At 43.3% G+C, this 14,567-nt stretch overlaps 1 protein-coding gene across 1 annotated transcript in view; it reads right to left on the bottom strand.

Moving 5' to 3' along the window:
- The window catches only part of nol4la (nucleolar protein 4-like a), a gene marked incomplete at both ends in the record, with an annotated part of 18,053 nt that extends 14,506 nt beyond the window's left edge, over window positions 1–3,547 (bottom strand). The window contains one exon of the mRNA XM_079272976.1: window positions 3,206–3,547. Coding sequence (XP_079129102.1) covers window positions 3,206–3,547 — 342 coding nt within the window. The remainder of the gene's footprint in view (window positions 1–3,205) is intronic.
- Window positions 3,548–14,567: the final 11,020 nt, after the last annotated feature.

Below are 14,567 nucleotides of genomic sequence, written 5' to 3'. Positions count from 1 at the left end.
CACCTTGAGCTTTGACAAACTGTTATGGACATTTTTTCACTGTATTCTAACATCTTAAAGACTAAAATGAGAAAATAATTGACAGCCCTATCGTTGCCAATACATGTTCTGAGCGACTGTCAATCATTTTAGCTTTAGGACACTTATTTGTTTTTGGTCTGATAGATTGTAATAAATGTTTTGGACCAACAAGTTAAAATATAAAGCATTGCAGGCTGATGTTGAATATATCCATATTTGGCCACAAAGCACGCTTGAACTTTAACTTTTGAGCATCATGTGAAGTGTTTCTACACTGTTACGTGTGTGTGTGTGTGTGTGTGTGTGTGTGTGTGTGTGTGTGTGTGTGTGTGTGTGTGTGTGTGTGTGTGTGTGTGTGTGTGTGTGTGTGTGTGTGTGTGAGAGAGAGCATGTCCACCAAACCTTGTTGTGTCGACGAACAAAGATATTTACAGATTTCAGTCGGCATGGCAACAAAAAGCAACAGCTCGCAGTACTTCAAAATTGTCAGTACAATGCTCATGTCGGCCGAAAAAGGAAACGCACGGGGCGTTTCAACGGCTCTTTTGAAAAGTGGCTGCACTCTGACTCCCCTCGTCTCGAGAAAGTATGTGTGCTCAGACATCTCTGTGTCTGCTCCTGGTCCCGCTCCCCTCCTCCTCTGTGGCGTCCTCTAATCAAGACATAATGGGAGCTAAATGAGGGAACATCTCCACACTGAGGGCTGCTGGATTCTCTGGGCACTGAGTTGTGCAGACAGCATGAGCTGGGAGGACAGAGATGAACAGAGAAAATACAGAAAGAAGGCGATTCTGTGTCGGGCTTCAAAAGGCATCTACACTGAGTGTGTGCTATACTGTGGCCTGCCTTTCTGTCCCGTCACACACTGAAGCAGCCTTGTATGCATCAGAAGAAGAGACCTTCTCTGTCTGCACATCAGCCACCGTCATCCCCACCCCCACCCAGCCTCCTGTCATTTAGCCCCATGCCTGCCCCCATACAGAAACTTGGCACACCCTGGGAGCAGCTGCAGCAGGGCTACCAATGCTGGAGCTCCAGAGACACGCCCCCGGCCCTGCAGCCGTACGAGGAGCCAGTGACCATTGTGTGTGTGTGCGTGTGTGTGTGCGTGTGTGTGCGTCTGGTCGTGTGTCACTTTTCCACTGGCCCAGGACGGCCTATTTATAAAGCCGACGAAGAGTGAACGAAAAACTCTGCTTTCTAATACAGTCAATGCATTTTAATAGGTGGATTTGTTGCCTCTGACTCATCATTAGAAGCACCTTGTGTTGGCTGATGTTTGTTGTTTGAATTTCTCAAGTGGAGCTGAGTCAGGGGGATGATTTACCCTTCCTTATGATAATAGCTAGGAGGTGTGTGCACTCCTCTCCAATAAACAGTCAGCTACACTTTCCCTGCACGACTTTCTCAGCCTCCCCAACGGTTTGAACAGACCTCGGAGAAGTATTTCATATCGGATGGGCCTCTCTCACAGAGAAAACAGGCTCACCTGGGATGCTAGAATATATATTGGACAAGACTACATATAAGACGATAGACAAGAAATGACACGAGCCACAGACTAAAGCTAATCAACAGGCCCCATCTGCACCTGCAGAGACAGATCACACCTGCCCTCTTGCCCAGAGGGAAACATAATATTGAGTGGAGATTAGATGAGTTTTGTGAAGGCAGTTGGCCTTAATCTAAATTGTACATTCACACAGGTATAACACCTGTGGAGGGATCAGTGCTATTCAAACCTAAATCAACGCATTCAGTGAAATCGGGGCCAACACTTGTTACCAGAAAATGTGTTTCTGCTCTGTGAGGTCCAGAGAGACTTTGTCCCAGCAGGGCGGGTGGGGGTGGGGGGGGGAGATTATTCCCTGAAGACGCTTATTTAAAATGGTGGTTCTCTCCTCTCTGCCACAGCAGGCCCAAACACCATACAGAGATATGGCGTGTGTGTGTGCGCATGCACAAAGAGAGCTAATGGGGCACTGCTGACAGTTCACCATGTTCATGTTTATCTAAAAGAGGAATGTGTGATTTAACCCCTAAACACACCTGCAGCGCCAGTAATGCATACATATCTCACCCCGTCATCCAGAGACACGTAGAAGTATAGTCTGAGCACCAACTGTGGGCGTGCGTCGCTATCAGTCCCAATCACACCCTTTTGTTTCCGCCACAGCCCCTCACGTGGTCACCAATTACGCGCAGCTACCACTCCATCGAATCAATTTTAAAATGTTTCTTTTGGAAACAGTCTTAAACGGGCTTATGGTGGCTTAATGTCTTAATGTACAATATGCGGCAGAGGCAGACTATCCTGGTCTACACAGGTGTTGCCAAAGCAACGAGTGCCTGCGAGCCGATCCGCATCCTGCCCAGGACAATGAGAAGTGGGGTGCAAACACTGAGGCTGTCTGCCACGCAGTCACATTTTTTATGAAAAAGACAGATATTTGAGTGTTGAGTAGTACCCCATCTTTGTTCTCTCTAACTAATATTGGCGACGCACGCGACACAGTTCGGTTTGCTCGGTTCAGATGGGACAGTGAGGGCGCGTGTCATTTGATGAATCGCTTACAATCAAACCTGCTGAGCGCACAACGGAAAGGTGAATCAGACATTATCTTAGTCGACGTTCGTGCCCTGTAGTCCATCACACACTGGAGTACCCTGCCATAGGCTACCCGACCCACGAACATGCCGTTGCATCCACGCGCCCGCGCGCGCACGCACAGAATCACCACATCGGACTGCACGAGAACCTGAACAGCACGATTCAAAATGCTGTCAATAGTCAATTTTCTCGCGCTTTGGCACCCGGGAGCGTGCCGCTGACAGGACTTCAACCTCGCCGGTGAGATGTAGGCTATGCATGATAGCCGATACTACCTTTTACAATTGCAATTGCCAGAAGGCACCAGCGTTGCTATGGCAGCAAGGGATGAGAGCAGGGCTGTTCTGGTTGGGATGTGGACAAAGTGAAGCTTTATCAAGAAAGACGAGGGCGAGCCGGGACGATAAAAGATTATAAGTTGTCATTTTATTTCATGTGACAGGTGCATGTGTGCAGCCTGATATAATGATAACTTATAGGCGGCAATGGGACATCAGTGCGCGTGTACACGCACGTGCTCTCTCTGTCAAACACACACACACACACATGCGTACACACACACACACACTTTACCGTTGTCTTGACCGGGACATATAGAACGGGTTTCCCCGGAGCTCCCTTCTTGTTGTGCTCTCCCAACACGTTGGTCCCGACCTGAAATCCTTTAGACTTCACCCAGAATTTGAATTTGGCGTTGATGTGGCTGTTGTCGATATACACGCCATCCGACTCCTCGTTCTGCAACAGTGTCTGCATGATTTTGTTATATTTTCGCCGGGTGACGGTCTTTGTTTTACCGGAGTCTCCATAAGTCCGGAGACACCAGTCCTGAAATTCACTGAACATCTCCGCCTCCAACACGACCGGACTCCGGCTCCTTTTGGGCGCATCCACGCACGCCTTTTTCGTTGCCATCTCTCTCTCTCTCTCTCTCTCTTGCGCGCGCTCTCTCTCTCGCTCTCTCTCGCTCTCTCTCTCTCGCTCTCTCTGTCTGAACCCGTTCAAACAGCCCAGGCTAATAAAGACTTGACCGGGTTGATCCTCCTCCTCTGGTCTCCACTGTCCCGTGTGAAGGAGGCTTGGTTCCGGGTTTGGGACGCTGCCTCTCTGGTGTTTCCTAGCAAAAGTGACCCGGACGGCAGCACACCTGTTTGCAGCGGAGCAGTGCTGTCCCGAACCGCAGCGGTGAAAAATGTCACTTCGTCACATCATCCGCTGAGGAGCAGAGAGGGGGGCTGTCCTACAGTACGCTGAGCGGGTATCTCCCACCTGTGCGTAAAACGCTCTCCGCTAAATGGTAGGATGTGAAAAAAAAAACACAGTCCTCGCTAAACAACAAAGAACACAGACGAAAGCGTGGAAACAAACGTCGCTCTCAGTTCCTATCGACCTACTTTTTCAACCGCCAACACTATGTTCTCGGATGCGGGTTGCTCAACCCTTAAAAAAAAGCGCAGAGATGCACACATTGTGCTCCTGGCCACATATCCGATCAGCATGAGCCACCTGGGATTGTTTCTGCTCCTCACACCTGTTTGAATGTGAATCGCGTTCGCACTGTGGGCTCTTTCTATCCCGCAAATAAAACACAGTCATATCTGCATTGCACTGGTGACTGTCTTAATTTGCAGCAAAGCCAGCGGTTTACAAATAGCGTGATGTTGCCCAGACGCAGAGAGAAAATGTCCGATTTGGAGACGTGGAAGGTGAGGGAGGGTGGGGGCAGAAAACATTTGCTATCTGAAGAATATGCTAGAAAACGTTGATGTCACAATTTCCTTTCAAATAGGAAACACTTTTTTTGCAGATACAGGCGGCCAAAGATGTGTAGATAAATACAAAGTGGGTTAGATACAGTCATTACGCAAACTTCCTCTAAAAAACACAAACTTGATTTTTAAAAGACAATGTCCACATATATTTGTCTTTATTCAGGCCTACTTATTGAAGATGTGTGTGCTTTGGTGCACTGTTACCCAATAATTTGAGATAAAGTAAGTTTCTCTTGAGAAGGTCTTTATTGCAACAGCTGTCCCAATACAAATAAATGAATGCATTTTTAACAAAAGAATCATTTTACTTTCACTCGTGAAGAAGCGACAAACATATTTCGGATCTGGATTTGTGTCCTGTGTGTGTGCGTGTCGTGCTCTTAATGTGTGTGTGTGTGTGTGTGTGTGTGTGTGTGTGTGTGTGTGTGTGTGTGTGTGTGTGTGTGTGTGTGTGTGTGTGTGTGTGTGTGTGTGTGTGTGTGTGTGTGTGACTCCTGGCCTGTGCATTACAGGCCCATGCTGGCGGTGGTGACTGCTGCTGTTGCCATGACAGCAGCAGTGTCTCCGGCCCTGCAGAGGGTGAGTGGGATGCCCCATCCTCATCTCTCCATCCTGACTCAGACAACGGCATGCTGGACAAAAATAATGCCCCACCCCGACTGAACGACAAACGGATCGACTGAACACGTGTGTGTGTGTGTGTGCGTGTGTGTTCCTTTGCATGCGATTTCATTTCATTTCATCATTTGGTTTTGTTATGTGTCTTCTCTCAGGACTGGCCTGCATGCAGGATGAGCTCCAGGGTTCCCCCATCCATCCCTCAGAGGAGGAAACATCTCAACACGGCTCTTATTTTAAAGGGAATCCGCCATTTGTTGTCATTTCAAAAAGACAACGAAACAAAAGACAGCTTCTGGTTTGTGACCCCTTAAAATGAAGCCATGTTTATTAGTGACTCATCGTGAACTTAATATGATCATACTGACCCCAATTTGGATCAAGCACCAAGACAACATTGGGTTACCCAGCATGGTTAGAAAACCACCAGAGACAATGATTGATTTGACCCAGTTTTAGTGTTATCTTTTTTCTTGCAGTTAAGTTATTTACCCAAACTAAAATGTGGTTTTGAACTGTTATAATCTCCTGAAGTTCTTTTTAAAGTCAATATTTTTAAACTCAATATTTGTATCAGATTGTTTGCAGGTCTTCAAGTCATACACACCGTTTTGTACAACAATAAACCTCATTGTAGTTTGGGTAAATAACACAGTAATATAGATAATAATATCGGGGATTTCTCATTCTTGGCTTTGTCATATTGAAAGGACTTTTATAGGCTGAGGGGCTGAACGTATCCTGTATTGTTCAAGAAAAACACACATTCGATAACAGAAAAAAAATGTAAACACATTTCTGGAACACATTTTTTTTTTAAATTACCCTTTGATCATTTGGTGGCCCCTTGGATTCATTCTTGGACCCCAATAGGGATCCCGACCCACAGGTTGAGAATCACTGAGCGACAGCATATAACACTCACAGAGGCTATTTTCTGCCTAATGAGTAAACTTTTGATTCTTTACAAACATTAAGCTGATTTGTACCAAGATAACATTTTGAATTCAGGGCTTAAAGTTAGTATTTAAGTACAGGATCTAAATACGTCTTCCACCACTGCACAAAACATACACACTTACAACAGGATTCAGATTGCTCTCCTGAAATGCACCGATCCCTGAGATCATCGCTCAGCGCCGTCATCCATGCCTTTCAGCTGTCAGACCTGTAGGCAGGGTCACGCCTCCTCACTCTTAATGAGGCAAAACTGCTGTAATTACGCTCACAGTCCCCCACTGAGCGCTTTCCTTTCACCGTGAGGTGGACAACTCCTGTCCTGGAGGGCCACAGAGAGGCCTGTCTCGAACTGAGATACCCCACACTCCAAAATGAAACCCCTCACTCAGAGACGAGCCTGATGACAGCAGCTTCACATCCAGCTGCTTACACTCTGACCTGCACCACCACTCACATCTGGATTAGCTGGAAACCAACCTAGTGTTGGTTCCATCGCATCAAAGAACAAGTTCTAGTGTGCAAGTAGTGGACAAGGTATTCAAGCCCTTTGATTAAAGGGGCATTCCACAAGTCATAATAGTGCTACCCAGCCTGAGCAAACAGTATGGTGTCTTCTTGCTCTGCTGAAGTTTCTAAAGTCTGAGTAAATAGAGTTGTGAAGTGGGACGTATTTCTGCCACCCCTTGTTTCAGAAATCAAATTGAAACAATTGAACATGGTGGTCATAGCGTAACTATATTGGTCACTACATCATCACAGGAGAGACTAATGGAAACTATTGAGTTGCATTGTGGGAAATGTAGGATTCAGTGCTCATGGAGTTTGAACATACTCGACTAAACAATCTCTTATCTTGATCTGTGCTGCTTTGATTTTGACCTTTATTTTTTTTAATCTATCTCTTGTACCTGATCTAACTTTATGGAAGAAGAATACTAAATTGTTGGAGTACCCATTCAAGTAGGAGTAGTAATAAAACAGTCTAAAAATACTGTTAGGTAACATTCCTTATTCAGTGTCAAATTAAAGTATTAAAGTAAAAGTATTCATGCAAAATTACCTCTTTGAGAGAGTTACATTGTTATAAGTATACACAGTATTATATTTCAGGATTATTTAGATCCTGTTAGATTCTAGACGTTATTGTTTCATTGACTCCAAATATTTGCTTGTTGTTACCACTGAGGATATAAGTGTTCTCTGCATAGATTTAAGTGTGTGGATATCTATTCTACCAGTGTTCAGCTTTTTGATACTTCCAGCATCTTATTTAAGATAAAGCCAGGTGAATCGGTGGTTATCCTGCATTTACAACCGAGGATATAGAAATATTTTTACTCGTACTTTACTGTAAAAGTATCCTACTTCTATTGCATTATAAAATACTATGAAACGTGTATTGTGCAGATCCATTAGCATGTATGCAACATTTGAATGTTGAAACTGTCATCTATGGGTAGATTTTTTAACTTTCTACGTTGTTTGATAGTTTTATCAAAATAATCTCTTTCATAGGTTTTGTATGTGACATCTTAATCTGCAAAGCACCGATATAAAGTACAATATTAGGCACTAGAAAAAAAGTGGAGTAGGTGTATCAAGTTGCACAAAACGCAAGTGCATCAATTCTTGTTGAATTAAGTTCATTTCCATCACTAAAGGTATCACTCACCCAGCCACACTCAAAAACATTCCCTCGGGGGTATTTACACTGCTAACACAGATGACGCCTGCAGGAATCAGAAAAGAGAAAATAGTGTAAACAAACAAAGTATGTCTTCGAGGAGGCGAAACCACCCAAACAGAGTTTAAAGGGAGATGTACCGAGTGAACAGAGAGACAGACAGTGACACAGAACTGTGAGACTGAATCAGAGCATGAGAGCCAGTGATGGTGAATCAGCCTCAGTTAGGGTGACAAACTCACCCTCCTCAGCCCCATGTTGATCTCACAGTGTCATTAAGTATGAGTGACAATTTGATAACTACTGCCTCCTGTTGGTGAAGCTGAAAACTGCACCTCCTTTGTGTCACCCATCCTGAAGCGGACCTGTCCGACACAAGACCACAACATCACTTCCATACATTTTCTTTTCAGTTAACTTCATGATGTCTGTGTTATAAAATGTGTTACATGTTAATATATGAATAATATATGGATGTTATTATATGTCTTTATGTAGGTTAAAGGTTCACCCAAATCACATTAAAAAAATATTTTCCCGTTTACCATTTGTGATCCAGTCATAAAAAAGTCCTTTTGGTTATTACATTTATCGAAGTGAATTTAATTATTATTTTCATGTTTAATAGCATTGTAATTTTTGATGTTCATAGTATTGAAAAGTGACATTTTAAAGACTGAACAGCTAAAATGTCTTTTCAAATTGTCATTGTTACTTAGGATGTGTTCACAAATCTCAATAGTTTTAATGGTTATATTTCTTTATTTGAAAACTAAATTGTTTTCTGTGGATTATATTTGGTTTCTGGACAGAGATGCTGCTTTTTAAATATCATTTTCCAATGTTTTTCATTCACATCCATTGTAATCAATCAGTCAGTCAAACTGAATTTGTACAACATCTTTATACGGTTTGTGCCATTCACACATTCACACATGACTGATAAGCTGGCAATAAGACAAATTAAACTATATTTGAGACTAATTTACACAATAAATATAAATGATCAAAATTTGAGAATGAAACCAGTGAAATACATACAAATTGATTTATCTATTTCGCTTTCAGTTCAGAAGATGTTTTTATAGCTGTGTATACATACAACATATGAAGCACAAACAATTCAACTCTTACATGACAAATGTCTTTTCAAATGTGATTATTAAATGTTATTTCTTCTTCTGGTTAAACATGAATATTGGATGTTTTCCTTCTTTTTCTTGGTAGATTTTCAGTAAGGCATAATGGAGATAGAAATATGATTTTTTACAAATGTATAGTAAACCTAAAGAGTTCTGTTGAATAAGTAAAACACATTTAAGACTTTTAGGTTGTTTATTGTTCTTTATTTGATTTGGGTGAACTCTCCCTCTCAGAAAAGCCTGACAGTGGTCTGCTCTCTTCATACACTGAGGTTTGATGTGTGGTGAGATAGCTGTGGTAAAGAGAGAGGGAGAGCAAGCAGACTGCATATTTATTATCTATTATGTCAACTCTCTCTCTCTCTTTGTCTGCTCAGTCAGCCACAACACCGACCGGCCTAGAAGTTATAGTCTGGCGTGGTGAGGGGCTGCAGTGCGACATGAACACACACTGACAGACTTATGGGACCATGAGGCAGGGAGGAAGGGGAGGCAGGGGAGGCAGGGAGCTGTGGGTCAGGGCCCGGGGTGGCTAGGCCATCGGGACAGCACAGCCAAGAGGCGAGCCAGGAGACGACAGAATGGGCACAGTCGCCATGGAAACACAAGCGGCCCAGGCAAATCATGGCAACTGGTAACTAAGTAACAGGAAACGACGGACCATAGAGGGTGATGAGGCTGGTTAATCATGAGGAGAGAGAGGGGGGGAGCGCAGAGGGGGGGGCGGGGAGGAGGGCGGGACAATGACAGGGAGATAAGGGCCACAGTTCTGGCTCACTGCAAAACCCCTCTCCTCCAAAGTGTGTGTGCTCGTTCACTCCCCACATGCACTGGATTGACACTGGATTAGTGTGAGCTGATGGAGACGGAGCCTCCGCCCTTCTTTCACCATCATTTTCTTTGTAAATCCATGAGGGAGTGTTAATGAGCACATGTTACAAGGAGAGGAGCCAAAGAGCAGCCATTAAACTGTGTGTGTGTGTGTGTGTGTGTGTGTGTGTGTGTGTGTGTGTGTGTGTGTGTGTGTGTGTGTGTGTGTGTGTGTGTGTGTGTGTGTGTGTGTGTGTGTGTTGATATTAAAGCAGTCATGATCAATATTTGTACAATAGCAGGTTATCAATTGACAATATAAAAAGGAATCACTCACACTACAGGGAATTATTATCTCAACCTGCTCTGCAGAGCCTCATAGCCCCGTGGTGTTAAGATCATTGTTTATTTGTCCGACCCACAACTCTGCAGTGTCGTTGTGTTCAGCATAAAAAGCTATTTAAACCCGCTGTACACTACCTGCTCAGTGCTGAACAGCGGACAGACAGAGTTAGAGACTAAATGGTGAACAAAGTGGAGCATTTAGCAGCTATAGAGCCAGATGTTTACATCAGGAGTTGGTAGAGACCAAAAACAGACATAAAAGAGAGTGAATATTGGACGTGATGGGTACAGTTTGCATCTCTCTTCTACATTTAGTGCACAAATTTCCAACCTTGGAATGCAATTGAAACTGATATATACTGCACTTCCCCGTTATTAGAGGTTTTCACTTCTGAAAGAACGTGTTCTCTCTTCCCTCCTCGTTGGTCAATGATGAAATTCGACAGTTTATCAAACCAGCTATTTGACGGACATTTTCTTCTGTACATTATCTGCAGTGTTTTAGTATGAAGGCTGTTCAACTGACTGCAGGTGATAGAGGATCTGATCATGTGACCTTTATTAAATACTTTACAGTAGACCTATCTCATTTTGAATGGATCATATGCATGCTCTCAATTAAAATTGGTTAATTTTAATGGATAACAATCCACTAAAATATAAAAAAAGGATACAAGCTCCTGAAATGTGTATCCAGCTGATATCATCTGGTGATTATTTTGTTAACTATCAGAGTGTTATACAAAAATGTAAATATATTGAAGACAAAGTTAATGCACAGAACCTCAGTATTTCTAGCATTGAGAAGTTGCATGTCAGTCAGCCCAACACGACTTGAACACTCCTCTGCGGTCTGAGAGGCTTCGAGGGGCCCAGAGGAAGCCTGCTGCCGCCAAACAAAGGGAGATTGTATTTGTGGCCCCGGTGACCTAACCACTTCTCATAGCTAAAGCTTTATCTCTGACTGAACATCTGCTCATTAAACAGGCAGGAATGGACAAGTTAAGTGGCAACAAAGTCTGCTAGTCAAGCCATAAACAAGTCCAAGTCTCCAGAAAGCTGACTGCTATCACGAGTAAACCCAAACATGACCTTTTACCTGATCTGTTCATTCACAAATAGCTGCTTTGCATGAAGGTACTTGATCGCCCACTCCCTCTCACGTGCTTTGGAGCTGTCAGAGCCACCTGTGTTTGTGGCCTCGTTCATGCCAATACTGCTCTCGACAGCTGTAATGGGCTAACTGTGGAGAGAAACACACACTCCCTGCTGCCCAAACACTCTACAGCTCTTATTCTACCCCTCTGATTGGCGGTGACTTGCTTATAGTGGCCCCCCTGCAGCTGCACTCGCATCCACTTTGCCACGGCTGTGTGACACATCTGATTGCACCTGTCAGGCTCTGTCCTTTAAGCCTTATACCCTAAATGCTCCCGCTGACCTTTGCCTCTGCTGTTTCTTCCCCTTTTCAGACTTTTCTTCCTTGTTTCAGACCACTTACTATTCGTCCTTCTCTGCACATGACACTCTTGAAAAGTGGTTCAGTTGAGACCTTTTTTATCCTCGGAGCCTCACACATGTTGATATATTGAATAAATAATACTGTAAGTGTTGAAGGCATGTAATAGCTTGTCTTTTCTGCTAGTATTGTTATTCCATTCACTAAACAGGTGTTTGCAATAAGTGTGAATTCTCCACAGTATTATTGCTGATCAGAATCCAAGTCTTGAATTAAATCAATTTAAAGCATAACTGTCAGTTCTTCTCTCGGTGACTTGTTTTGTTTCCAGACGGAGCAGGCAGCTGCTTGATAAACTGTTCTAATAAACCACGAGGCACAAACTTAACGACTAGTTGGAGAATATAGTGGAGCACTTAGCAGCTGATGAGACAGATATTTTCCTCAGCTGTGAGAGATAAAAAAAAAAAAAAAACAAGAGCTAAAAGAGAGTAGATACATTCATCATGGTGGACACAAACACGACTACACGTGAAAGATAATGTTGCTCAGTAACTGGATGTGTAAATAAACAACTGTTTGCTTAATAATTCACCACGTGTCAACTTATAAGGTGATGATACCGCACTGAACTGGTTTGGATCCTATCTATCGGATCGATCTCAGTTTGTTTATGTAAATGATGAAGCCTCGATGAAGACCAACGTCAGTTATGGAGTTCCACAAGGTTCTGTGCTTGGACCAATCTTGTTCACCTTATATATGCTTCCTTTAGGCAATATTATCAGAAAACACTCTATAACCTTTCATTGTTATGCTGATGATACTCAATTATATATATCGATCAAACCAGACGAAACCAACCAGCTTGCTAAACTGCAAGCATGTCTTAAGGACATAAAAACCTGGATGACCTGCAACTTCCTGATGTTAAACTCAGACAAAACTGAAGTTATTCTACTCGGCCCAGAACACCTCCGAAATCAGTTATCTAATGATATAGTTTCTCTAGATGGCATTGCGCTGGCATCCAGCAGCACCGTCAAGAATCTTGGAGTTACCTTTGATCAGGATTTGTCTTTCAACTCTCAGATAAAACTTATTTCTAGGACTGCCTTTTTTCACCGACGTAATATTTCAAAAATCAGGCACATCCTATCTCAAAGCGATGCAGAGAAATTAGTTCATGCTTTTGTTACCTCTAGACTAGATTACTGCAATTTATTTTCAGGCTGCTCTAATAAGTCTCTTAAATCTCTCCAGCTGATTCAGAATGCTGCAGCTCGTGTACTAACAAGAACTAAGAGGAGAGATCATATTACTCCTGTATTAGCTTCTCTGCACTGGCTCCCTGTAAAATCGAGAATAGAATTTAAAATCCTTTTACTTACCTACAAAGCCCGAATTGGTCAGGCTCCATCATATCTTAAAGAGTTTATAGTACCATACTGCCCTACTAGAGAGCTGTGAGCCATTAATTCAGGGTTACTTGTGGTTCCTAGAGTCTTAAAAAGTAGGACGGGAGCCAGAGCCTTCAGTTATCAAGCTCCTCTTCTGTGGAACCAGCTTCCCGTTTCAGTCCGGGGGGCAGACACACTCACCACATTTAAGAGTAGGCTTAAGACTTTCCTCTTTGATAGTGCTTATAGTTAGGGCTGGCTCTGGCTTGCCTTGGACCGGCCCATGGACAAACTGGTATAGGCAAAAACTACAGGGGGACTTCCTACACTGAGCACCTCTCTCCTCCTCTTCTTCACCTCCGTCTGTATGCATTGATGTCCCATTAATGCTCATTACTAACTTTACTTCTTCCCCGGAGTATTTGTGCTTTCTCGCCTCACAGGATGACCGCAGTTTTATCTGGACACTGGTTCTTCAACCAGCCATGGCCCGGCTGACACCTACTACGATCTTCATTATTAACATTATTAATCCTATTACCGATACCATTAATGCACAGTACTGATTTTGTCTCTTCCCCGGAGTCCTTGTGCTTCCTCTCCTCACAGGTTTCCATGGAGCATGGTTTCATCTGGACCCTGGTCCTTCCTCCTACCATGGCCCTGCTGACTCCAACTGCTGATGTCACTTTTATTATTACTCACATTACTATTTCATATTACCGACACCATTAATGCACATTATTGACCTGCTTCTTCACCAGAGTCTCTGTGCTTTCTCGCCTCACAGGTTCCTGTGTATCCAGGTTTACCTGGACCAGGTGTTGCCTCCTGTCGTGGTTGTGTCATACATTGAATGTGTTGTAATTCACTATCCTGTTCTACACATGACATCATTGCACTTCTGTCCATCCTGGGAGAGGGATCCATCCTCTATTGCTCTCCCACAGGTTTCTTCCTCTTTCCTCCCCGTTAAAGGGGTTTTTGGGGAGTTTTTCCTGTTCTGATGTGAGGGTTCCGGGACAAGAGGATGTCAAATGTGTACATAGTTATAAAGCCCTCTGAGGCAAATTTGTAATTTTTGATTTTGGGCAATACAAAAATGTATTGAATTGAATTGAATTGATATGTCAGTGTTGTGTTTACAGCTTTTCTCTGCTGCCCCCAAGTGGTCCATAATAAATCAGTTACTTCAGGTTGAAAAGCATGTCACAAATTATGTAGTCTCATTTCGATAAAGGCAAAAATATTTCCATGAAACAGTTGGGCTTTGTGGCTTATACGTTTCTCAAACAAGAGTAAATATTCTATTTGTTGGGTCTATTTTGGCAGGCGTTGTAAAATATCCCTGTATAGCGGAGGCTGCCTTGGCTGAATAATATATCCATAAGTAAAGTGGTCAACAGTAGAAATAGATTGTTGTCTTTACAAAGTAATCTCAGAGGAATGTGCACCTGCAGGTATTTGGTTAGGTAGATGACTTTAAACTTTTTTGCCAGACAACCCTGCTGTTGTTTTGCCAGATTCCTCTGCTTGGCACACCTGCTGTGCCTCTGCATCGGCTCCATTCAGAAGAATGAGGGGGCTGCAGGGGGGGGGGGGGGGTTTCTACACAGTGCTGCTGTCTGTCTGAACACATTTGGTGTTGACTCACAAGAAACTATAAGTGCCCATGGTTCACAGTAAAGAAGCATGTCACCCAGTGTGGATCGTTGAGAACCATGTATGTCTAGAGTAATAAGGTC

The sequence above is a fragment of the Melanostigma gelatinosum genome (assembly GCF_949748355.1).
Source record: "Melanostigma gelatinosum genome assembly, chromosome: 8".
NCBI classification, from domain to species: Eukaryota; Metazoa; Chordata; class Actinopteri; order Perciformes; family Zoarcidae; genus Melanostigma; species Melanostigma gelatinosum.
The sequence above is the reverse complement of the archived record's forward strand: the minus strand, read 5'-3'. Positions and strand labels throughout refer to the sequence as shown.